The 26,284-nt window shown below is 51.2% G+C and overlaps 1 protein-coding gene across 1 annotated transcript in view; it reads left to right on the top strand.

Moving 5' to 3' along the window:
• Window positions 1–5,892: 5,892 nt before the first annotated feature.
• The window catches only part of H6PD (hexose-6-phosphate dehydrogenase (glucose 1-dehydrogenase)), a 26,855-nt gene continuing 6,463 nt past the window's right edge, over window positions 5,893–26,284 (top strand). The window contains 3 exon segments of the mRNA XM_010850193.1: window positions 5,893–5,974; window positions 11,543–12,179; window positions 13,616–13,733. Of these exon segments, the coding sequence (XP_010848495.1) occupies window positions 5,949–5,974; window positions 11,543–12,179; window positions 13,616–13,733 (781 nt within the window). The 5' untranslated portion in view covers window positions 5,893–5,948.

Genomic DNA, 26,284 nt, shown 5'->3' with positions numbered 1-26,284 from the left:
GCCTTTAGGATTGACTGGGTTGATCTCCTTGCAGTCCAAGGAACTCTCAAGAGTCTTCTGCAACACCACAGTTCAAAAGCATCAATTCTTTGGCGCTCAGCTTTCTTTATGGTCCAACTCTCACATCCATACATGACTACGGGAAAAACCATAGCTTTGACTAGACGGACCTTTGTTGGCAGAGTAATGTCTCTGCTTTTTAATATGATGTCTAGGTTGGTCATAGCTTTTCTTCCAAGGAACGAGCATCTTTTAATTTCATGGCTAAAGTGATTTTGGAGCCCAAGGAAATAGAGTCTGTCACTGTTTTCCATGGTTTCCCCATCTATTTGCAATGAAATGATGGGACCGGATGCCATGATCTTAGTTTTTTGAATGTTGAGTTTTAAGCCAGCTTCTTCACTCTCCTCTTTCACTTTCATCAAGAGGCTTTTCAATTCCTCTTTGCTTCTTGCCATAAGTGTGGTGTCATCTGCATATCTGAGGTTACTGATACTTCTCCCGGAAATCTTGACTCCAGCTTGTGCTTCATCCAGCCTGGCATTTCAGGTGATGTCCTCTGCATATAAGTTAAATAAGCAGGGTGACCATATACAGCCTTGATGTACCCCTTTCCCAATTTGGAACCAGTCCATTGTTCCATGTCCATTTCTAACTGTCACTTCTTGACCTGCACACAGATTTCTCAGGAGGTAGGTAAGGTGGTCTGGTATTCTCATCTCTTGAAGAATTTTCCACTGTTGTGTTCCACATAGTTAATGGCTTTGGTGTAGTCATTAAAGCAGAAGTAGATGTTTTTCTGGAACTCTCTTTCTTTTTTGATGAACCAGCAGATGTTGGCAATTTGATCTCTGGTTCCTCTGCCTTTTCTAAATCCAGCTTGAACATCTGGAAGTTCTAGTTTCACGTACTGTTGAAGCCTGGCTTGGAGAATTTTGAGCATTACTTTACTAGCGTGTGAGATGAGTGCAGTTGTGCGGTAGCTTGAACATTCTTTGACATTGCCTTTCTTTGGGATTGGAATGAAAACTGACCTTTTCCAGTCCTGTGGCCAGTGCTGAGTTTCCCAAATTTGCAAGGATATTGAGTGCAGCACTTTCACAGCATCATCTTTTAGGATTTGAAATAGCTCAGCTGGAATTCCATCACCTCCACTAGCTTTGTTCATAGTGATGCTTTCTAAGGCCCACTTGACTGTGCATTCCAGGATGTCTGGCTCTGGATGGTGAGTGATCACACCATCATGGTTATCTGGGTCATAAAGATATTTTTGTACAGTTCTTCTGTGTATTCTTGCCATCTCTTCTTAATATCTTCTGCTTCTGTTAGGTCCATACTGTTTCTGTCCTTTATCGTACCCATCTTTGCATGAAATGTTTCCTTGGTGTCTCTAATTTTCTTGAAGAGATCTCTAGTCTTTCCCATTCTGTTGTTTTCCTCTATTTTTTTGCATTGATCACTGAGGACGGCTTTCTTATTTCTCCTTGCTATTCTTTGGAACTCTGCATTCAGATAGGTATATCTTTCCTTTTCTACTTTGCCTTTAGTTTCTCTTCTCCCCTGCCTCTCATGTGACTTGGGGAAGGGGGCCATGGCGCCAGGACACCTCTGCAGAAGTCTCCCATGACACAGACACAGCCACAATCTGAAATGAGACAGATATCTAGCAGCACAAGTGTTCCCCCTGTGGATGGCACCAGGCTTTGCCATGCTTTAGTTCCTTTGGCCTAAGTATAATCTGTAGTTGAGGTTGGAAGAAGTTAAATAACTTATATAAGGTCACACAGCTACTAAATAGCTAAGATCTCAGAAACTAGCGTCTCCCCCCTCCCCTAGTAAGGGCCTTTCAGGTTTTAACAAAGCAACTCAGCCTTAAATACAGTGCGTCTGCCTGGAATGCGGGAGGCCCGGGTTTAATCCCTGGGTCCGGAAGATCCCCTGGAGAAGGAAATGGCACCCCACTCCAGTCCTCTTGCCTGGAGAATCCCATGGAGGGAGGAGCCTGGTAGGCTACAGTCCATGGGGTCGCAAAGAGTCGGACACGACTGAGCGACTTCACTCACTCACATGATGTCAGAAGTAAGGTGAGTGAATCACTGTTACAGTGGACATCAGAGGCCAAGGGCATTTACAGCAGTTCATTGTCAGGGCAACCTGACCTCAGGAAGCAGAGCTGCTGACCAGCTTGGGTCACTTATGGGAGCATTTAGACCACTGTAATTCCAATCTTGGAAGGGAGCAGAATCTGTGTCCACTAAAACAGTGTTGTTATTGTTTTGTTTTTTTTAGTCTTTTTGGAAAATGTGTATTTATGTATTTATTTGACTACACTGGGTCTTAGCTGTGGCTCGCAGGATCTTCAGTCTTCATCTCAGCCTCCGAACTCTTGGTTGCAGCATGTGGGATCTAGTTTTCCTTCCAGGGGTGGAACCTGGGCCCCCTGCATTGGTACTGTGGAGTCTTAGCCACTCCACCATGGAAGTTCCTCTAAAACAGTGTTTTAAATTTGTCATTTGGGGTTGTAGTCACACATTTTTTTTTCTTACCACATTGCAGCAGGTTTAATAGTGGCCCCCAAAGGTGTGCCCAGTTTATAACCCCAGAACCTGCAAAGGTGACTTGATTGGAAAAATGGTCTTTGCACACATAATTGTGGATGTTTAGATGAGATCACCCTGGGTGTAGGGTGGGCCCTTGTTCGTTTGTGTTCAGTCGTGTCTGACTCTTTTTGACTCCATGGACTGTAGCTTGCCAGGCTCCTCTGTCCGTAGAATTTTCCAGGCAAGACAGCTGGAGTGGGTTGGTTTCCTACTGCATGTCACACGTTTTAGAGGTAGGTGGGAAGGTGCCGGAAGCACACTGCCTGTATTCAAGTGCTGTCGCCTGTAAGCGCCTGACCCTCAGTGAGCTATTTTATCTCTGTGCCCCTTAGTTTCCTGTCTTCTCACTCTAGAAACTGGTATAGTGACAGTGCCCACCACATGCTGCGCTGTGCTCAGTCACGTCCCACTCTTGGCGACCTTGTTCATGGACTGTAGTCCATCAGGCTCCTCTGTCTGTGGAATTTTCCAGGCAAGAATACTGGAGTGGGTTGCTGTTTCCTTCTCCAGGGAATCTTCCCAACCCAGGAATCGAACCTGTATCTCCTGTGTCTCCTGCCTTGGGAGGTGGATTCTTTACCACTGCACCGCCTGGGAAGCCACCTACCTCATAAACTATGGCAAGAATTAAATGATGTGACACGTGTGAAGCTCTTAGCCCAGGATTTTGCATTTAGTTAAGTGCTCTATAAATATCTCTTTTATTATTCATAGTATCATTTCAGATAGTGAGCTGCTGCTAATGTGTGCTGTGTCACAGTGCTTGAAGTCGCCATTAGAGATTCATCATCCACACAGGCCGCCCATACAGAGTCAACAGTGGTCTTGGGCAAATGGGGTTTATTTGTTCATTCAGCAAATGTTTATTACGTACCTTCTGTGGGCCAGGCCCCGCTTTTTTTAAAAAATTAATTAACTGATTGATTTTGGCTGTGCTGTGTCTTCAGTGCTGGGCGAGGGCCTTCTGTTGTTGCCGAGCATGAGCTCTAGAGAGAGAGGGCCCAGGAGTTGTGGAGCACAGGCTTAGTTGCCCTGCAGGCGTGTGGAATCTTCCCAGATCAGAGATGGAATCCTGTGTCACCTGCTTTGGCAGGCAGATTCCTATCCACTGTCCCACTAGGGAAGCCCCAGGCCTTGTTTTGGATACTGGAGATAGGCAGTGAACAAAACAGAAAAACCCATGTCCTCATAGGAACTTACTTATAGGATCTTGAGGGGAGGGGTGATAGATGATAAAATAAATCTGCTTATCATATGCAGGTATGTACTATGGGGAGACATAAAGCAGGGGATGAGATGAGGGTTGGAGGTTTACAGTTTTACACAGAGTCAGCTGAGAAAGCCTCACTGAGGTGACATTTCAGTAAAAAATAGTGAGGGAGTGAGCCACGTGGACATCTGCAGGGAAAAGTAGGTCAGGCAGCGAGAACAGCAAGTACAAGGGCCCTGGGGCAGGAGGATGGGTGGGTGGAGCCCAGAGAGGGACAGAGTGTAGGAGAAAAGATCAAAGAGGTAAGAGATGGAAGGCCAGAGTGTGTAGACCCTGCCGGCCACTGAACAGAAGGATGGGATCTGACCGATGCTGTAAACAGAGCACTCCGACTCCTGGGTTCAGGCAAAGATAGAAATGAGAGGCCAGGGAGGTGGCTTCACACAAAGGTGATGGTGGCTAGGACCAGAGTGGAGAGATGGAAGGCGGTGAGAATAGTGAGTAGCTGTATTCTAGGTAAATGTTGGTGATAGAAACCATAGGATTTGCTGTCAGATCGAATGCCCCAAGATCTCTGGCCTGAGCCCCTGGAAGAGGGGAGTTGCCATTTACTGAGGATGGGCGACCTGCGTTTGGAGCATTTGGGAGATAAGTCAATTTGTTTTGAACGTGGTACATCTTGTAGACATCCAGCTGTTGGTGTCACAGTCACAGTTGACTGTGTGAGACGGGAGTTTAGGGGGAGAAAGTCCAGACTAGAAATAGCAGCTTGGTGTACAGGCAGTTGTGTGTTGGTAGATGTTTAACAACCTCTGGAAGGGATGGCGGTTGGTGGCCAGGAGCCAGCTTGATAGCATTTGCCAACACCTGCCGCATAAATAAATGTTCCCACACCGGCCAGTTTCAAGCACACCATTACAGAATATCTTCACTTTATAGATACCAGTCAATCCTAAAGGAAACCAACCCTGAATATTCATTGGAAGGACTGATGCTTAAGCTCCAATACTTTGGCTACCTGATGTGAAGAGCTGACTCTTTGGAAAAGACCCTGATGCTGGGAAAGATTGAAGGCAAAGGAAGAAGGGGGCAGCAGAGGATGAGATGGTTAGAGAGCGTCACTGACTCAATGGACATGAATTTGAGCAAACTATGAGAGAGAGTGGAGGACGGAACAGCCTAGTGTGCTGTAGTCCATAGGGTCGCAAAGAGTTGGGCACGACTTTGTGACTGAACAATGACAGATGCAATAGGTTAAATAATGTCAAGAGCAGAGATAATAGTAATATGAAGTAAATCAATTAGGGAGTATTGAGTGTTTAATATCTTTGTTTTTTAATATAGCTTATTTGATTCTAAATTCGTGTAATTCGGTTTTAATAGGGGCCGTGTTTAACAACTGACTTGACAAATTCCTGAAAATCTAGGAATTGAATCTCTCATGCAGATATGTGATGGCTCTCACACACCATTTGAATTGTTGGGACCAAATATTGACCCCCTAGGTGATGGTAATAAGGATTCTATGTGTTCAGTGGGGGAAATGGTCTCAGAGCTGATCTTGGGGTTCTGTCCCCTGTCTAGCCCCAGGTCACAGTTGACGATGACGGGTTTAACTCGCCTCCACATGGGGGTGTCTGTGCAGAAGGCCCAGAGCACGGAGGGGAGTGTGGGAAGCACACTGGAGCTGGTGAGTGGAGAGGGGACCAGCACATCCTTTTGTACTTCAGCAAAAACTCCTCTTCACTTTGAACCTTTATTTCACTCCCACATGCTCTTGTAAAAAATACCAAGCTCATGAGCTGTGATTTGAAGAAAATTCCTCTTCCCCCTGCCTGGAAACAGAAGGCAGAGGTCAAAAGTGTGGATGTGGCACCAGGGAAGGGACAGAGTGCCAACAGCTGCTGGCATCCACCTCCCGGCTCCTTTCTCCCGCCCCTTGCCTGCTGGGGCCAGAGGGTCAGAGCTGCTTCCTCCTGTGGTTTCCCAGAACCGGCTTTGCCATCCGAGTGCCCGCCCAGGCCAGGGCTGTGCTGAGACCGGTCCTGGGTGTGCCCCACGTCTGCCTCTCTTGCTTGGGAACCCCGCTTCTGGCCCATACCCTGTGGCTGGCCACGTCCGTGCTCGCAGCTTTGGGGATGTTAGCAGAGCCGCACTTTAAAAGGTGAGTCTCCCAGGAGGCCCAGTAGGAACCCCTCACCCTGGAGCTGGGGGCAGCGAGAGGTGCCCTTGACTTTGGACGTGGGCCGGCCAGTCCCGACTCTTGGATGAACCTGTCACACCCTGGAAGAAGCCTCTGCCACACCTCACTTTGTAGCAAGGTGGGAGCTAGTGGTAAAGAACTCGCCTGCTTAAAGCAGGAGACGTAAGAGACGTGGGTTCGATCCCTGGGTTGGGAAGATCCCCTGGAGGAGGGCATGACAACCCACTCCAGTATTCTTGCCTGGAGAGTTCCATGGGCAGAGGAGCCTGGCAGGGTCTGGTCCATAGGGTCAAAAAGAGGTGGACACAACTGAAGTGACTTAGCACGCACGAACGTGCATGCTGCTGGCAAGTATTTGGAATAATAATTGTAAATGAGATCACATCCTCTACACACTGAAATTAGAGCTTCAGGGAGCTTGGTCTTTTAACTTCTGAGTGACTCTCAGTTATCAGTTCCATGCTTCCTACTTCAGTCCTGTATTTCCTGGCCTAAACTGCCTTCAGAAAGGTGATGGCCATCTCCTGTGTAATAGAGAGGTTATCTCCTTTCCTTGGAAAACAGTTTACTGGGAGGAAAGTGCTGTCAAGCTCCTCTAGCTGCCTCTCTTCACAGGTGGGGAAACTGCAGTTCCCAGCAAGGAACATGCAAGTTCAAGGTTACAAGGTGTTTAGATTCTTCTGTGTACTAATCACCACGTGTTCCAGTCCACAGTGGAATACACTGTCCTCCTGTCCTGGAGTGGCTCATACATCGCACTCATGGTTTTCTTATTTATTAATTAAACATAGATGCAGTTGATAGTAGGATTGGGCGTTGGAATGCCACTTCCGTGTTTTTTGGCCAAGTTCAAGTATATAATCTTAGGAGAGTATTTCTCAGCCCATTGCTCTCAGAGGAGGCAAGGAAGCAGGAGAAAGGTTTTCAGAAAATCCTTCAGAAGGAGAGGCTTACAGCCTGAGAGCGGTTTAGGCCACAGGTGGCCGTGGAGCCTCGATCCCTGTTACCTCTTCTCCAGGGGCTGGGAGCCTGGTCTTGACTTTGATGTAATTGGACTTCTGGGAGCCTGTTTATTCCTCTGTCGGGGCAACAGAGAGGACATCTGTATACCCGTATACCCTCCTTCTCAGGGGGTAAGGGCAAGCAGGGGGGTGTTACATAGACGTCTGGGCGTGTCCTGTACTGTCTGCAGGGCTGGGCTCTGGAGCTCCGGAGAGGAGGGGGCAGCACAGGTTTTCCTGCAACTGCAGCAACCTGATGCCATGCTGGGCAGGGGCAGGGGGCACTGTACATAATTAACTTAGCATTTGCCTTTTGTTTTGTTGGGTTTGTGTGTGTGTATGTGTATGCATGCAGTGTGTATGTGCTCAGTCATGTCTGACTCTTTGCAACCCCATGGACTGTAGCCCACCAGGTTCCTCTGTCCATGAGATTTCGTAGGCAAGAATACTGGAGTCGGTTGCCATTTCCTCCTCCAGAAGATGTTCCCTACCCAGGGATCAAACTTGGGTCTCTTTCATTGGCAGTTGGATTCTTGACCACTGCGCCACCTGGGAAACCAATATATATATATACATTGGGCTTACTGGGTCTTCTGGAGAAGGGTATGGCAGCCTACTCCAGTATTCTTGCCTAGAGAATTCCTTGGACAGAGGAGCTGGCGAGCTACAGTCCATGGGGTCACACAGAGCCGGACAAGACTGAAGCGACTGAGCACGCACACAGGCACTGGGTCTTAGTTGTGACATGTGGGATCTAGTTCCCTGATCAGGGATCTAACCCAAGCCCCCTGCTTTGAGAGTGAGGAGTCTTAGCCACTGAATCACCAGGGAAGTCCCTAATTTCGCATTTGTATAGGGTTTTTGTCACTGGTATCATCTCAGCTAGTCTTCGCAAACCTCCATTTAGTTTGGGGGGTGTTAGCCCGTTTGATAGGTGAGGACTGACGAGGTGACTTGATTGGACCACACAAAGCTCAGACATGGCCTTAAGCCCAGGTCCTCTGACTCAAAGGCCACCTTCCTCCATTCAACTTGGGGAGCCATTTCACACAGCACCTGGGGCCTCGGGCTCTGGAACTGGACAGTGGACTTGGCCTGCTGTCTGCTCATCTGTGAAATGGGATCCTTGCAGGACTCCTTCCCAGCGCTGTGTGGAGGGAAGGTTGAGAATGTGCATTTACATCGTCTGGCACACACTGACTGCTAGGTAGATGTCAGGCATTATTAGTCTCGAGGTCATTAGTAACCAGGTTTTGCAGGGGGATGGGTCTATCGCCAGCGTTCAAGGTGGCTTTGAAATGCCCATGTGTGCGCCTGCCCTGGGCCCACTGGGGTCAGAGGTTCACTGCCCTGGTGAAGGCAGTAGGAGGCAGAAATGTGCGTTTTGAGGGGACTTCCCTGTAGAATCTGCCTACAGTGCCAGAGACCCGGGTTTGATTCCTGGGTCAGGGAAGATCCCCTGGAGGAGGGCATGGCAGCCCACTCCAGTATTCTTGCCTGGAGAATTCCACGGACAGAGGAGCGGCAGGCTACAGTCCATGGGGTTGCAAAGAGTCAGACATGATGGAAGCAACTTAACACACATAACACACATGCATTTTGAACAGCCCTGCAGCCGAATCATCCTGATGCTCCCATCTGACACTGGCCCTGACTTGGCTTCACCACTCAGCATTCCAGACCCTGCTTCTCACGGTGGGCTCTTGGCACCTTAGGCCCCATCTCCAGACCCTCTGCCCCAGAGTCTGCATTTTTGATAGAGTTCTCCAAGAGATTCATAAGCACACGTATAAGCACACTGAAGTTTGAGAAACACTGTTAAGGTTAAAAGACATGGTAATAAGAAAACCAAACATTCAGGACTGCTCCCCTCCTGACTCATTTAGGAAAGGGTTGTTCCCTGGTTGTTTAGCAACCACAGAGTAAGCAGCCGTGTTGCAATAACTGATATTTCTGATGTGTATTTGTTTAAAGGAGGCTGGGGACGTAAGCAAGAGATAAGGCATCTAACCTGAGCTCTGGGAGCCCAGAGAGGGCTGGTCAGAGAGGACTGCAGCAGACTTCAGAGTCAGAACAGGGTTAAATGGAGGCCCGGGGGTCGGCTCAGATTTTCTGCTGTCTCCTGGGGTGGGCGTAGCAGTGCTGGCCCTCAGAGCTCCCTGACCTGCCACAACAGGCCTGTCCAGACCTCTGGCTGCCCGTGTACGATCAGGAGCTCCGAGACACAGCTGCCAGCTGGCTGCTTCTCCTTTTCCAGGCTGTTACGTGGGCTTCAGATTTCTCTCTGCCTCTTTCCCGCACTGACCTTGCAGCTTTTCCTTCTCTCCAGACAGGGGTGGTTTGCCAGTTAAGAAGGAAGTGCTTGACGAGCGAGGGATCGGGATCGGAAAGCAGGCAAAGAAAGCTGAATGGCCCCTTGGTCCAAATTTGGGCACAGGTGCCTATAATGGACAGTGAAGAGGAGGCTGGGGGTGCCGCACGTGTGGCCCCGTGGTCCTTCAGTTAGACCTCCCATGACAGGAAGCTCTGGTGCCTGTAGATTCTGGTGCAGATGCTGTTGCTGGGTCCTCATCTTGGTTTGGCCACTAACTGAGGCCATGTTGGAGATGAATCTCAAGAGAGGTGGGGAAAGAAGGAAAGGGCAGATTGAGGGGAGAGGTCTGATGTCAGAGTGGGGGCAGATCTGGTCCTTCAATATAGCAGATAGTGTTGGGGTGAGGGGATTTTCAGAATTCCTTCTGTCTCTTTAAAACTCAATTTCCCCATCTGTATAACTAGACCAGTGCCTCATTGTTGAAGACTGTGTTAACTCTTTATTGGGAGAACACCTGCCGTATAATTGTGCCAAGCCAGTTATCCTCGTTTCTTCTTAAGTCCTCCCACACCCCAGGCTGGGCCCCAGGCCCCTGGCCTAGGTCTGAGAGCCGTGTCACATTCCTCCCAATTCCTTCTGTCTTTCCTTCAAAGCACTGGCCTTGGCAGGGATTTGGAGAATGGGAGAGCCAGGGAGTAAGAATTGAACCTATCCAGCTCTACAGCCTCAGTCTGAGCAGAAGGCCAGAGAAAGCAAACCCTCTGGTGCATCAGTGACCGGTCTGGGGCCTCGCCTTTCCTGCATCTCAGCTGCTTCAGATGAGACTGAAAACTAGCCAATAAGTTAGACTAACCTCAGGGAGACCGTAGTGTGTAATTCCTGCCCATTAGCCCTGGAGCCAAGGAGCCAGATGCCTGCCCAGCTTCCCCCCCTTTCTCACCACAGGACTTTCACCTGCCTGAGCCTCAGCTTGTCTGTCTCTAGAAGTGGGGGACCGTGATAGTACTCCTTCACTGGTTCTTTTTTTCTGTAATATTTCTTTATTTGGCTGCGCTGGGTCCTAGTTGTGGCACATGCGATCTGCGATCTGCGTTACAGCGTGCAGGAGTTTTAGTTGCAGCATGTGACCTCTTAGTTGCAATGTGTGGGATCTGGTGCACTGATTAGTAATCGAACCTGGGCCTCCTGCAGTGGTAGCTCAGAATCTTAGCCACTGGACCACCAGGGAAGTCCCCCCTCTACTGGTTCTTTGCAAGACTCTTGTCTGGATTCAGGGAAATCTGATGCACAGAAATATTTAGCTCAGTGTTTGGCACATGCCAGCATTCAGTGTTTGCTGCTATTAACATACACTATAATGTATGCTAACCCATTCTAGTCCCATAATGATCGTTACCACTTATTTAGTGCTTAATAGGTGGTAGGCATTGTCCAAGACCTTCTCAGCAGTCAGTCATTTTCTCCTTTTAACAGCCCTCTGATGTAGGTACCATGAATACCCTCATTTCTGATGAGGAAACTGAGGTACAGAGAAGTTAAATAATTGTTCAAGGTCTCAGTTGGTTCCAGAATCCGAGTTTTTGATCACAGTGCTGCAGCAATGATTAGTGGTCATTTTGTGGACTTCCCTGGCAGTCTGTGTCTAAGACTCTGTGCTCCCAGTGCAAGGGGGATGGCTTTTGTCCCTGGTCAGGGAAGATCCTGCATGCCGAGTGGCCAAAAAAAAGAAATGTTAGTGGTCATTTTGTGCTTGGAGCCCAATAGATATGGGAAGAGCCGACAGAGAAGTGACGGGGCAACGATGTCCCCCCCATCTCCAGGTCGTCATCTAAGACCATGGCCTGCTGCTCTGATGACCCCGGCCACCCGTGCTTGTGGACGAGACTGGTGTTGGTCGTAGAGTGGACGGCTCCAAGCACACGACCACGCTGGGGCCTCCCTGGGGTCTGCCGCTCCTGCACAGAACGGCCCCCCTCCAGCGAGTGGCGTTATCTCTGCTTACAGGGTAGGCTCCCGGCCCACTGGCTGCCTGGCACAGAAGCCAGGCTGTGAGGAGGGAGAGGGAAGCTGTGCAACTGAAACATTTTCTTGCGAAACAGGTGGCTGTTCTTGCCAGGCAGGAAATGTTTGATAACCTAGGAATGTGTTCCCCCGCAACATCGCAGCCACCAAGCCATGTCTGATCCTTCCTCGTTGCTTCTCTGTCTTTCCTAGGCGCCCATGCGTCTGGAAGATGCTCATGGCGGCTATGTGCGTGGCCCTGCTCAGCGGCTTGCAAGCCCAGGATCTCCCCAGACAGGTCTCCATCATCCTGCTGGGAGCCACCGGGGACTTGGCCAGAAAGTACCTGTGGCAGGGCCTGTTCCATCTGTACTTGGAGGAGGTGGGGAAGGGCCACCATTTTCGCTTCCACGGGACTGCCCTGACGAGCACCGAGCAGGGCCAGGAGGTCATCGCCAAGGTCCTGGAGTCCCTGTCCTGCCCTGGGGATATGGCCTCGGGTCACTGTGCTGAACTAAAGGCTCAGTTCCAGCAGCTGAGTGAGTACCGCCGGCTGAAGACGCCCGAGGACTACCTGGCCCTGAGCAAGGACATTGAGGCCCAGGTTGAGCACGAAGGCCTCCGGGAGACCGGCCGAATTTTCTACCTCTCGGTGCCGCCCTTTGCCTACGTGGACATTGCCCGCAATATCAACAGCAGCTGCCGGCCAGGCCCCGGTGCCTGGCTGCGCGTCGTGCTCGAGAAACCCTTTGGCCATGACCTCCACTCCGCCCAACAGCTGGCCACAGAACTGGGGAGCTTTTTCCAGGAAGAGGAGATGTACCGGGTGGACCATTACCTGGGCAAGCAGGTGAGCCGCAGCCTGGAGCCTACCGGGTGAAGGGAGCTGGGGTAGGTAAGACGCCGTCCTCAGGGCAGCACCACTGACTGTGGAATTGGCCCCAAAGGCATTGTGAGATCTGGGCTCCCATGGTCATCTTGACTCTGGGCAGGAGGCGAGTGGCAACGGCAGGACTGCTTGGCCCTTGTCCATGCATCCTGTTCCTTTGTGTATCATGGCTTCTGTTTCCCAGCCTGGCCCCGTGTTCTGTACTGAGGGGGCCCTGAGAGGGCCCGGCTTTTGGGTGGGCATGCTGTGAGAATTAGAATTAACCATGTTACTCCGCACCCATCTGCCTTTTCTCAATACCTTTTCCTTTCTGGGTTCTGTTTTGAGCCAGAAGCCTGGTAATGAGATCTTAAAACAGGATAGGGACTCTTTGAGTCCTTGCTTCTCATCCAGGCCCTGTGGTGAAGCAAGGGGCTGGCCTCCTGGGTGAGGCTGGTCAGCTGGCCAGTTCAATCTGAACAGACCCTCAGGGCCCCTCAGGACACTTCTTCCTGGAAACCAGAGCAGAAAACACACAAGCACGTGTGTTCTCTGGCCCTGACCAGGCCATGGGCCCAGGGCCACATGGGGGTCATCATGTTCCATGGGGGTTGGAGCTGCAGTGTTCCAAAGATAAGCCCTTAGACCAGTGCCTGTCCTGGTAGGTTTTCACTTGTTTAGGGGAAAATTAGGAAAAAAAAAATACTGGATGGTATTCAATTTGAAACTTTTCTTGCTCCATTTTTAGTGTTAAAATAACTTTCTTTATTAAAAATGGATGGTAACAGAAGATCAGTTCAGTTCAGTCTCTCAAGTCGTGTCTGACTCTTTGTGACCCCATGGACTGCAGCATGCCAGGCTTCCCTGTCCATCACCAACTCCCGGAGCTTGCTCAAACTCATGTCCATCAAGTTGGTGATGCCATCCAATCATCTCATCCCCTGTTGTCCCCTTCTCCTCCTGCCTTCAATCTTTCCCAGCATCAGGGTCTTTTCCAGTGAGTCAGTTCTTCCCATCAGGTGGCCAAAGTATTGGAGTTTCAGCTTCAGCATCAATCCTTCCAATGAATATTCAGGACTGATCTCCTTTAAGGTTGACTAATTGGATCTCCTTACAGTCCCAGGGACTCTCAAGAGTCTTCTCCAACACCACGGTTCAGAAGCATCAATAGAAGGTAGAGAATCTTAAATGTTTTCTTTCTTGGCAAAGAAAAAAAAAAAAAGGCTGCTAACCCTGTGGAGGTCACTGAGAGGTTCTCGAGTCCTTACTGGGCTGTGAAGGCCTGGCATCTGGGGACTGTTGCTCTTGAGAGTGTCTCCTCTGAGCGGGATAGAGAGGTTGCGGGCCCTTCCGTGGGGTCGGGATTCCCTCTTGGTTCCAGGAGAAGCCCACAGCTCTGCAGTCTTCCTCCCTGGCAGGTAGTGGCCCAGATCCTGCCTTTCCGAGACCAGAACCGTGCAGCCCTGGACGGCCTCTGGAACCGGCACCACGTGGAGCGGGTGGAGATCGTCATGAAGGAGACACTGGACGCGGAAGGTGCGTGAGCGTCCCTGCCCTGCATCAGTGGTTTGGCATCGGCCCACAGGGCTGGAGGGCCTACCTGGCCCCTGCGTCGGGGCCAGTGCTGCGTGCGTGCACGCTCAGTCACTAAGTCGTGTCCAACTCTTTTGAGACCCCATGGACTGTAGCCCGCCAGGCTCCTCTGTCCATTAGATTTTCCAGGCAAGAATATTGGAGTGGGTTGCCATTTTCTCCTCCAGGGCTTGCTTAGAGAGAAGATTTTGCTGGTGTGCAGTCTCCTTTCAGAGCCTGTGTGTGCCCAGTTCTGTGCCATGCTATACCCCAGGGTGCCCGCAGGCAAGCCCCGGATGGTGACAGCTGCCCTAAGGGAGCATGTAGTTGGATTATGTAGACTTGGCCCAGGCACTGAAAACGCTGGCTGGCAGTAAACCCTGGGAGGTAAGCTGGCTTCCTTGCTGAGTGTGGTGGAGACCATCAGCGTGCAGGGCTCCCAGGCTTCTGCTTACAGCAGCGGCCCCCTCTGCTTTCATCTTGAGTGTCAACCACAGCAGCTGTGGCCCCTTGAGCCCTGGCTTTCTGTGACTCCCATCACATCTCATGAGCATTGGCTGTATGTGTTCAGAGCTTTGACTCTTTTACCCCAATGATAAAAGCTAATTCTTACCGTGTCCTGAGGCCCTAGTAGCCAAATGGGAAGGGCGCTATTATTAGCCTCCACCTACGGATGAGGTTTGGTGATGAGCCCAAGGTCATGGCCGGATATGGTGTAGCCAGGTCCCGGTCCAGGCAGTCTGGCTCCGGCCCCGGGCTCTGCACCATTGCAGCCAGCTCATCCCCTAACTGCATGCTGCAGCCCTAGGCCACTGTCCCACCCATTGGTGTGGGCCTGGGCAGAAAGGTGGGCCCCAGATCCCTTGGTCCTGGATGGGGCCCAGGAGGTCTGTGTCTCTTTTCCACTCTGTTCCTCCCCTCAGCATTCTCCCCTTTCCCCTTTGAAGTGTGTTTAGTGCTAGAAGCTCTCGGTGGGTGTGGGGGGGGTTTCAGGGATGGGGACCCAGCTGCCTGCTGTCCCCTGATGCCTCATGGGTTCACCTGGGGATATATATCAGGACAGACTCCAGAATGAATATTGCAGGTGGTGCTGTCAGGGCCAGGTGGGAGGAACAGTGGGCTAGGGTACCAGACAGGAGCCAGCCTCCAGGGTCCCTGCCGTCCTGAAGAGGAGCTGGGCTTCTCTGTCTGGAACCTGTGTGAGAAAAAGTTGCCCTCCTCACTGCAGTGGGCCTTCATGGCTCTCCTCAAGCCTTCTGGATTTCCTCTCCTGTCCTCAGCAGGGACTCAGGCTGTGGGTTTCCTCCTGAGACCTGTGTGTGCCTCCTGTCCTGGTAGGAGTGAGGGCTGGGCCGTGCCCTGGCTTCATCCGCAGAGAGATGACCTACAGATCTGGTGCCAAGCACCTGGCTGGGGGCGGGTGGGAGCCAGTCCCTCTCTGCCTGGATGTGACACTGGGTCTCCTCTCCTCCCCCATTTCTGGCAGCCCCTTCCCCAGTCCTACCCCGTGATGTCTGGAGTCACCAATTGGTGTTGTTGCTTCTTATTTTTTCCACCCTGCCACATCATTCTTCTTGGGGTTGTTCAATCACTAAGTCCTGTCTGACTTTTTGACCCCGTGGACTGCAGCACACCAGGCTTCCCTGTCCTTCACTATCTGTCAGAGTTAGTTCAAATTCATGTGCATTGAGTTGGTGATGCTATCCAACCATCTCATCCTCTGTTATCCCCTTCTGCTCCTGCCTTCAATCTTTCCCAGCATCAGGGTCTTTTCCTATGAGTCATCTCTTCGCATCAGGTGGCCAAAGTGTTGGAACCATCCTTCTTGATATTTGATGTCATTTGTAGAATCTATATGAAGCCAGGAGCTGGGCAAAGGCCCTTCCTTGCAAAGGTACCTTTGAATGTCAGAGAAAGGAAAGCAGAAAGGAAGACAGAAAGGTAGGCCGAGTCCTGAGCAGATCTGTTAGCCGTGGCAAGCCCATGGCAGGGAGAATCTTGGGTTTGGCTGCTAGTATGACGGCTGAGGTTTAGAGCGGAGGGCGGCCCATGGCTCTGCCTTCAGGGCTGCTGTGTGGGACCAAAGCACTGTCCCGGTTGCCTTCAGGGTGTGGGTTCCAAGCAGTGGGTCTTATTTTTGCCAGCTCGAGTACATGCTGCTTCACTGGGCCCAGAGCAGGGCAGGCCTCGGGGACCCACCCATTGTGCAGGGCTCACAGCCAGGGCGGGGCTGGTTCAGACCGCTCTCCTTGTCAGAGGTGGCCAGTGGCACAGCAGCTGTCCAGGGTGCTGCATCTCCCTGGCCAGGTGTGCACACAGGCCTGACGGTGTAGGGTGGGGTGACTCCCTGCATCTGTGCTCACCCCTTCAGCTGTGGACCTGGGTCCTCGGGAACAGCCAGAACTGGGGGTTCTCTTCCCTTTGCCTCTGTTTCTGCCTCGCCCTCCCTCTCCTTCAGTCTTGTCTCTCTCCCTGGGCCTAGGGGACCCAGAAGGACACGCGCTCTCTGCATCCCAAGGGAGGGGCCTCGTGCGGCACTGGTCCTGTCTCTCCCCTCCTGATCTGCTTCAGGGCCCTGCCGGACTCAAGCTCAGGCTGGAGAGAGAGGACAGGAGCTGGGGACCCTGTAGTCACCCACCGTGGCCAGTAACCCTGTGCCTAGCAGACCAGGGCCGTGCCTGTGCCTCCCCCGGGGTTGTGGGTGGGAAGCCGCAGGAGGAAAGGCTGCCCGTCCTGCGGGAGGTCACAGCATCTTGCTGTCCCGTGAGCTCAGCCGGCGAGGTGCTGCAGTGAGGCCGAGTGCGGCCAGCAAGCATCCAGGCAGGAGTCCCAGCCCCGGGGTCTGGCCGTTAAGCAGAAGGGCAGAGTGTGGGGGCCTTTCTCCCCTCCCCCGCCCCCCTCACTCACTCCTGTGCCAGGAGGCCCTGGAGGGACCCTGCTCCTAGACTGTGGCCTAAGTGCTGGAAGGGAGGGGGCTACGGGCCAGGCCTGGTCCCAGACAGACCCTGAGTGGGGGCTTCTGAGCAGCACGGGGGTTTGGATGTCTCCTCTACCCCCCCGCCCCACTCCAACCCATCCCCTGGCTCCCTCGCTCCATGCCTCCCTCCCTGCTGTGAGAGCTTTTTTCTCCTCTCGTGCCGCAGCCTCTGGCCCAGAGGAGTTCGCTGCAGTCGAGGCTGCTGCAGAGACAGGAGAGGGGAATAAAGGAGGTGGGGGAGGGGAGCAGGAGGACCGCCCCAGCTCCCTCTCACCCTGTCTGGGCCACCCCTCTTGGAAGTCCTGTCCTGAGAGTCACAGAAGCCCTGGCCAACCACTCCCTTGGGGGGGTCTCCCAAGGCAGCCCTCTGGGCCATCCAGGGAGTGACCATGTCTGGGCTACTAGCCCCTGTGTGGAAGTGACCCCTGCCCGCCCTCATCACAGCCATGGGGATGGGCTCTTCTGGAAGGGGGGCTGTCCTCATGGACTGAGGTGCAGCTGTCAGGCCTGGCTGCCGTCCCCCCACCTAGAAGTGCAGGGAGGGGGTCCCAGGTCTGTGGCACCCCAGAACCCAGGCTCTTAACCACTACGCCCTCAGCTTCAGTCTGTCCAAGCCCTCAGCAGTTGGCCTTCCTGTCGGGAGGTGCCCCAGGCATCTCTCTGCCACCCCTGTTCCCCTCTGGCTGGAAGGCTCTCCTTTTTTTTGGCAAGAGGAAGGAGGGAGCTTTCCTATGGACCGTGTGGCTGTCCCTGCTTCAGGGGGCTCCCTGTTCTGACATTGGTCACCCTGAGGGTTGGAGTGACCATTCCATACCCCTCGCTGAGGCAGCCAGCATCTCCAGGTACACGGCAGCTGCCCTGTCTCCTGGCCTGGTGTTTGGGGGGGCGGTGGAGGGGGTTGCTGGCAGCTTGCTCAGCAGGGCCAGTGCCCCTCCCGGCGTCCGCAAGGTGAGCCCAGAGCCGCTGTTGGGCCTCCAGCCTGTGGGCCTGCTCTGTCCTCGGCCCTCTCCCTGTTTTTATTCTTAGCGGTCCCAGAGCCTATTGGTAGAGATTGCAGCCAGCTTTTGTTTTTGTTTTTGCTTTGCTGGGAAAGCCCAAATCTCCCACTGAAGGGAGACAACCGGGAGGGGGTTCTGGTCTAAGATCTGAAGACTGCATGTTCAGCAGCATCTGCAGTGATGGCCACCCCTGTTGCCTCTCCCTTGGGATTGTTTTAAGGATTAAGTCAGATAATGCGCATGGAAATGCTCTACAAATGGAGACTGCTGTTCTCCTTCCAAGTGGGCTGGGAGGGGAAGCAGCAGCGTCTCTCCATCTCTCTGGGCACCAGGTGACTTGTAGGTGACTTGTGTTGGGTTATATAAAGATGGTAATTGATCTCCAATTCTCTCATGTCCATTCTTCACCTAATATTTTCTCTCTCTCACACTTATATATGTACTTAAATTTCCATGTATTGACAGCCTGCATAATGTATCCCTTCAGTCTCTCTGTGTTTCTGTTCAGTCCTGTTTATATTACAGAATATGAGTCATTCTATTATTAGGCATGTTGTTTCCACTCTTTGCTGTTTTAAATAGTACTTTGTGAGCTTTAAAAAAAATTAAGGTATTCACACACCGTAAAATTTACCCTTTTTTAAAGTGTACTATTCAGTAGTTTTTAATATTTTCACACAGTCATGCAACCATTATCTAATTATAGAACACTTATGAGCGTTCTAAGAAGTATTTTATCTTTAAGTGTACTTCTGAAGTGGAATGACTAGCCCAGATGGGTCAACACGACCTTATGGCTGTTTTTACATCTTATTGGACTGTTTATCAGAAAATTCGCAACAGCTGCATTCGTCACTGGTGACGTTCCTACACTCTGTCCACATCGGGCCCCCGTCTTCCCTGTTCCTGCTGTTCTGGTGGGTTTGCAGCTACTCTTCTGAGGGTACCTTGCATGGGGTGCTGCCTGGGAGGTTGTGAAGGGGAACATGACCCAGGAGTAGAGTGATGAGTCTCCCATACCTGCAGTCTTGTAACTCGGATGAGTTCAGTGTTTGAACAGTTTAGGAGCCAAGTTGGTCTTTTCTCCCAGTTGTCCAGTCTGGTTGTGCTTTGTTCCAGAGGTCCCCAACCTCTGGGATCTAATGCCTGATGATCTGAGGTGGAGCTAATGTAATAATAATAGAAATAAAACACACAATAAATGTAATGTACTTTTAATCATTCTGAAACCATCTTCCCCCACCCCAGGTCCATGGAAAAATTGTCTTCCATGAAGCTGGTTGGTGGCCCTAGTGGTAAAGGACCCACCTGCCAATGCAGGAGATTTAAGGGATGGGGGTTTGATCCCTGGGTTGGGGAGATCCCTTGGAGTGGGGCACGGCAACCCATTCCAGTATTCTTGCCTGGAAAGTCCCAAGGACAGAGGAGCCTGGTGGGCTATAGTCCATAGGGTCACAAAGAGTCAGACACAACTGAAGCGACTTGGCATGCACATGCATGCTTTATTCTATCCTTGTTCACGTATTTTTAAAAATCAGTTTTTTTTTTGGTGTCGGTGGGTCTTCATTGCCGCGCTCCGGCTTTCTCTGGTGGTGAGCAGGGGCTGCTCTTGGTGGTGGTGCGTGGACTTCTTGTTGCAGTGGCTTCTCTTCTTGCGGAGCACAGGCTCTAGGACACGGAAGCTTAGCAGTGTGGCTCTTGGGCTTAGTTGTTCTTCGGCATGTGGGATCTTAGTTTCCCGACCAGGGATTGAACCCATGCCCCTGCATTGGCAGGTGGATTCTTATCCACTGTACCACCAGGGAAGTCCCCCTTGTTCACATACCGGTGGGATTTTACCCCTCAATTTTCAACCTAGGAAAGATACTAGGAGTCATATGTGTCACTTTCAGGAAAAGTCAGTCCACGATAACTGGTGGTAACCAGAAAAAAATCACCTTGTTGGGTGCTGTCAGGAGGACCAGCCCCCACCTGGGCTTTACTGCCCTGCCTTTCCCCCATGAGGTGCCAGCCATGGGCCTGATCACTCCACTTTAACTGGAAAGACAGCTCAGCAGGAAAGGATCCAAGTCCACAAATATATGGGCTGTGCTGAACACATGCTCACTCCCCCTCCCACCCCCAAGCTTGAAATTAAGGAATGAAGGAAGCTCTCTTTTACACAGCGGGTAGTAAACCTAAGAATGCCTCCTCTCCAGGAGTGAGAGCTGATAAAAATAGGAAAAGGGCCACTTAGGGATTTGCTGAGCTAATGACTAGTAAGCAGATAACAGGACTCTTTAAGACTCTGCTGTGTTCTCTCCATCAAAAATTCATCTGCTCTCAAAGCTTTAACTGTCCTCTTTACGCTCCTAAATCTCCTCCAATTCATTGATTCCAAGATACACGTTTTTACATATTCGAGCCTCTCTGAAGTTGGGTCTACCATGGATGGGGTGATAGAATTGAATTGGCAGCCTGTTTCCATCTTGTTGTTTCAGTCGCTTAGTTGTGTCCAACTCTTTGTGACCCCATGGATTGTAACTTGCCGGGTTCCTCTCTGTCCATGGGATTTCCCAGCCAAGAATACTGGAGTGGGTTGCCATTTCCTTCTCCAGGGGATCACTTGACTCAGGGATAGAACTTTTGTCTCTTGCATTGGCAGGCGGATTCTTTACCACTGAGCCACCAGGGAAGCTAAAACGTGAACTCCTTCAAGCCAGATCTTAGTTTCTGTCTCATTTTTGATTTGATGGAATTTAGTCTATCTCCAGCATTCATTGCCTTTCCAAGCCCTGGTCTTACATATATAATCTCCAGTTACCTCTGAGAGACTGATATTTTCACTGGATGTATATCACCATGTCAGACCCAGCAGATTTAGAACTTAAACCACCACTGCATTGTTCTCATGAAATACTGCCTGCCTTTTCTAATTTTTTTTTGGCCATGGTGGGTCTTGGTTGCTGTGTGAGGCTTTCACTAGTTGCAGTGAGTAGGGGCTTTTCTTCATTGCGTGTGTAGGCTTCTCACTGTAGCGGCTTCTCTTTTTGCAGAGCGTGGGCTCTAAGAGCAAGCAGGCTTCGGTAGTTTCAGGGTGTGGGCTCTGTAGTTGAGACTCGTGGGCTACAGAGAGTAGGCTCAGGAGTTGTGGCACACAGACTTAGTTGCTCCACGGCATGTGGGATCTTCCTGGACCAGGGATCAAACCTGTGTCCCCTGGTGAATTCCTAACCACTGGGCCACCAGGAGAGCCCTCTATCTTCTTCATTTTCAAATAGTGGCTGTTCTCTGAGTTGTCAGTTGTCTCTGACAGACCTTCTCTTGCAGCCCCTGTGATAATAAAAATGCTAGCCAGTGTGTATCAGTGCCTTCTGCATGCCAGGTATTGCTCCACGCCCCATGCACGTGTTAGCTCATTGATGTTCACAGCAGCCCCACAGAGCAGGCACTGTGGCCAGTCCTCTTTTATATGTGACGTAGAATCACTTGCCCGAGGTCACAGGGCTAAAAGAAGGCACAGCAGGTCCTTGAACCCACGCAGCCTGGTTGCAGAGACTGCAGACCATAACCCTGCACGGCCTTTCGTGGATCCAGCCAGTTGTCATGCAGTTCTCCCTCATCCTCTCAGTGTCTTTATGCTTCACTGTTTGCTGTAGCCCTCGTTACTTCCTTCAGTTGCAGCCAAAGCTGTTCATTGACTTCATTCCCACTGGTCCCCTCTCTGTTCATTTTGCAAATTGTAGATGGCTTAATCTTCTCACAGCACCTCTCTCAGGGTTCCACATCTAATAAAAAAAGAGTTTTATTGAGAGATAATTCACATATCATTTGTTGTTGTCTAGCCTCTGAGTTGTGTCTGACTCCTTGCAACTCCATGGACGGTAGTCTACCAGGCTCCTCTGTCCATGGGATTCTCCAGGCAAGAATCCTGGAGCGGGTAGCTGTTTCCATCTCAGGGGATCTTCCCAACTCAGGGATCAAACCCAAGTCTTTTGCACTGGCAGGTGGATTCTCTACTGCTGAGCCCCCATCATATAATTCACTTACTTAAGGATAGAGTTCATTGGGCTTTGGTATAGTCACAGAGCTGTGCATCCATCACTACAATCAGTTGTAGAACATTTTCATCAAAAGAAGCTCTGTATTCCCCCCCATCCCTGATTAGCTGCCACCCTCTGATTGCGCCCCTCGTCCTTCCAGCCCTGGAAACCATAAACTTACTCCCCATCTCTGTGGATTTGCCTATTCCAGACATTTCGTGTAAATAGGATGTACAGTATGTGAGTTTCTGGGTCTGGCTTCTCTCACTGAGCGTAATGTTCTCAAGGTTCATCCACACCTGTGTCAGTGCTTCATTTCTTTTTTTTTAATTAATTATTTTTAATGGGAAGATAATTGCTTTACAATATTGTGTTCATTTCTGCCATAGATCAACATGAATCAGTCACAAGTATACATATGTCCCCTCCCGCTGCCACCCCATGCCAGCCCTCTAGGTCATTACAGAGCACCAGGTTGAACTCCCTCTGTTATACAGCAGATTCCCACTGGCTGTCTTTTTCACATAGGGTGATGTATATGTTTCAGTGCCACCCGCTTCATTTCTTTTTATTGCCAGATAACATTCTGCTGTGTGGATGGATTCACCACATTTTATTTATCCACTTATCAGTTGGTGGACATTTGAGTTCTTCTTTTTGGCTGTCATGAATAAGGCCGCTGTGAACATTTGTGTACAAGTTTTTTGAGAACATATGTTTTCTTTTCTCTCTTGTGTCCACCTGGGATTGGAGCTGCTGGATTGTGCAGTAACTCTGCTTAACTGGTGAGGACGAGGACTTTTAATAGCTCCTCAAGCCCCTCACCCTCCTTTCCAAAGCCCTTTCCATCTGTTCTCGATCTCTGCTCTTGCGAATCACAGACTGGCCGCTTCTGCCGGACTAGCCAGGCTCACCCCCATCCATCATCTGACCTGTGTGTCGGGACGTCCGCCCTCTTGCTTACGCTTCTCACCCCAACCAGGATGTGGCTCAGTGGCAGAGTCGGCCCCCCACAGTTCTTTGAGACGCACAGCAATTTAAAAAATCTGAATTATTTGTACACGTAAGATTGTACTTAATGATCCGGTTTTTCATGTCCTCTGTATAAATGACAAGGTTTGGTCACTGTGGGCCCACATACCTGTGAGGCACTCCCCGCCTGACTGCAGCCGAGGGACACGGCCCTGCCTTCTCCTCCTCACACCTTTCCTGGCCCGTGAGGTGCTGAGCCCCTGGCCCCTTGCGTCGACCCCCAACCCAACCAAAAAGCCCAGCTTGGTTTCCTGCTTCAGCCACCAGCCTCCACTTCTGAAAGCCACCAGAGCCCTGCTGCTCAGCCCATGCCAGGCACCCTGTTCTGCCGTGTGGCTGTTTGGGTGGGAAGTTACAGGGAGCCCGGAAGGTGGTGAGAGTGGCAGGCTCTGGGACCCGCTTTGTTGTGGTTTAGTCGCTAAGTTGTTTGTGACTCTTTGCAACCCCATGGACATAGCCCACCAGGCTCCTCTGTCCATGGGATTTCCCAGGCAAGAATATTGGAGTGGCTTGCCATTTCCTGCTCCGGGGGAATCTTCCTGATCCAGGGATCGAACCTGTGTCTCCTCTGTCTCCTGCATTGCAGGTGGATTCTTTATCGCTGAGCCACCAGGGAAGCCCCTGGGGCCAGCTGCCTAGGTTCCAATTTAATTTTTACCCCTTTCCCAGCTGTGCGACCTTGGGCAAGTCGCTTGACTTCTCTGAACCTCAATTTCCTTTCATTGTATTTATTTTTTACATATTGAAATATGTATTTGTTTGGTTGGCTGTGCCAGGTCTTCATTGTGGCAGGATCTTTAGTGCAGCATGTGAACTCTTAGTTGTGGCATTCGGGATCTAGTTCCCCAACCAGGGATCAAACCCGGGCCCCGTGCATTGGAGTGTAGAGTCTTAGCCACTGGACCACCAGGGAAGTTCCTCTTTACATTTTAAAATGAGGGTAATAGCAGGACCTCTGTACATGTTGTTACTGTGAGGGGTAAATGGACTGATATACATCCGCTGTTATTGCTATTATCTGTTATCTTTTTCTTGATGTCTTCTCAGTGATATTGTGAGGACTTTGGAGACCAGACCCCCGTGGCGCCAGGAGCTGAGCCTCGGTTTCCCAGCTGGGGGCATTTAGGGTAGTTCAGCGGCAACGGCCGGGCTGGTTGTCCTGTGTGTCCCAGGTTCTGCGTCCTTGACCAGAGCTGCGAACTCACGCTCCACTCCCGAGGACCAGACACCTTCCCAGGAGCCGACTGTGGGTCTCACTTCCTGCCCCATGACTCTGGCGCCACTGCCACGCCTGGCCTGTAGGGCTGAACTCAGGCCAGGTGGTCCCTGCTCACCGTCCAGCTGGCCCGAGGGCAGGTGGGCCAGGCAGGTCTGAACCAGGGGCCTTTTCTTTGTGTTGGTTTGAATTAAGTATTGATCAGATAAAAAAAGAATGATTACACAATGCTAGGTGGCACTAGTGGTGAAGAATCCACCTGCCAACACAGGAGATGCAAGAGACCCGGGTTCAAGCTCTGGGTCAGGAAGATCCCCTGGTGGAGGGCATGGCAACCCACTCCAGGATTCTTGCCTGGAGAATCCCATGGACAGAGGAGCCTGGCGGGCTACAGTCCATGGAATCACAAAGAGTCAGACATGACTGGGCAGGCACGTGCACACACACACACAATCTAGGTAACATATGCAGAACTATCATATAACAGATGCCAGTGAACTTGCCAACCTTGGGTCCCTCCCCTAGTCCCATCCCAGTTCCTCTTCTCCACATTCCAGGTTTTAGGTGGACTTGCCCTATGCTTCTTTATCGTTTCTGTGTGGATCCAGTTGCCTGAAAACGTGCTGTTTAATTTTGAAGAGTCATCATGCTGTGTGTGTGTGTGTGTGTGTGTGTGTGGAGTCTTTCTGTCTCTTTAACCTGCATTCAGGATAATCTGCATGGATCTGTCTTCTAATAACTGACTTTTTTTCCCCCCGACCTTTCGTAACCCGTATAACCTGTCTATGGAATTTCTTATTTCCCCTTGTATTTTTCACTGATTTTAAATTCTGTTTGTCCTGGTCATATTATATTTTCAAAGCAGTTTATGTATTTATATTACATCATCAGCTTTATTTTTCTGAACATGGAACCTCCGAGGTGGATCCCTGGTGGTGTGTGTGTTCAGCTTCCCAACCGCACAGCATTCTGCAGAGTGACTGCAGCACTGTATCTGATGCTTGAGATGCTGCAGGGAGCAGGCAGATGCAGTCCTAACCTGATGGAGCATCAGGGTGGCAGGAAGAGTGAATAACAGGCAGCACCAAGTTAGTCAGGGGAAGCAGCCAAAGACAGGGCCCTCCAGGAGGGTAGGCCGAGAGTTTGGTAGAATCTTCTAGAAGCCAAGACCTGAAAGACGAGCAGAAGCTGCTGGGTGACAGAGCTGATCCCATGTTACAGGTGACGTGCTCAAACCTTCGATAAACAGCTGCTCTTCCGGTGGTGATGTCACCTTTTTCTGTACATAAGGCTGTAAATTGGCCCGAGTCTCGGCAAGTCAGCGGAATGTGAGCCGTGCCTTGTGAGGGGTTGTGGCGTTTGACCACTGGCTTGTATGTATTTGAGTCACTGGTAGTCAGAGGTGGTCCTGAGCCCTGGAGGAGGAAGTGTGACGTGTGTGGTTAACCAGCTCCTGACTGCTCACCCCAGCCCTGGGCCTCTGACTTCTTCCTCTCATGTAGACAGGGATGGTCATGGACCCGCCGTGCCAGACCCTGTGGGTGTAACAGGAGGGGTGTCTGGCGTCTCCACGCTGTGCCAGGCGCAGTGAGCACTGTTGTCACTGCCAAGCTCTGTGGTCGGTGTTCTTTCTATGGTCACCTTCTTTTACCTTCTCGGTAACCCCATCCACTGGCCCCCTGCCATTTCCACCTGTGTGTTTTAAGCTTAAATATACCTGGTTTCCCCTCCATCAACCCCTTCCTCTACCCAGTCCCCTCATCTCAGATAATGTCACCATGCCCGTCTTCTGCTCAGGCCTGAGCAGACACCTTCCCAGGAGCCAACTCCCCCCGCCACCGCCCCGAGTCCTTGAAGCTGGCTTTGGCTTCACCTTTTCACTGGTGCTCACCCGCATGGGTCAGCTTGCATGCTAAGTTGCTTCAGTCATGTCCAACTCTTTGTGACCCCATGGGTCATAGCCCACCAGGCTCCTCTGTCCATGGGATTCTCCAGGCAAGAATACCGGAGTGCATAGCCATTTCCTTCTCCAGGGGATCTTCCCAACCCAGGGATGGAACCCGCATCTCTACATCTCCTGCATTGGCAGTCAGGTTCTTTACCTCTAGTGCCACATGGGTCAGCGGTTCCAGTCAGTTCTGACTCCAGAAGTGCCATCCGCCCTCTCCAGCTACTGCATCCCATCACTTTCGTCCAGGTCCCAGCATCACCCCCCTCCAGGTCCCAGTATCACCTCCCCCCAGGTCCCAGCATCACCCCCCAGGTCCCAG

The sequence above is a fragment of the Bison bison genome, unplaced genomic scaffold, assembly GCF_000754665.1.
Source record: "Bison bison bison isolate TAMUID 2011002044 unplaced genomic scaffold, Bison_UMD1.0 scf7180017864289, whole genome shotgun sequence".
In the NCBI taxonomy this organism is placed as follows: Eukaryota; Metazoa; Chordata; class Mammalia; order Artiodactyla; family Bovidae; genus Bison; species Bison bison.
This window is presented reverse-complemented; position numbering and strand designations above follow the sequence as displayed.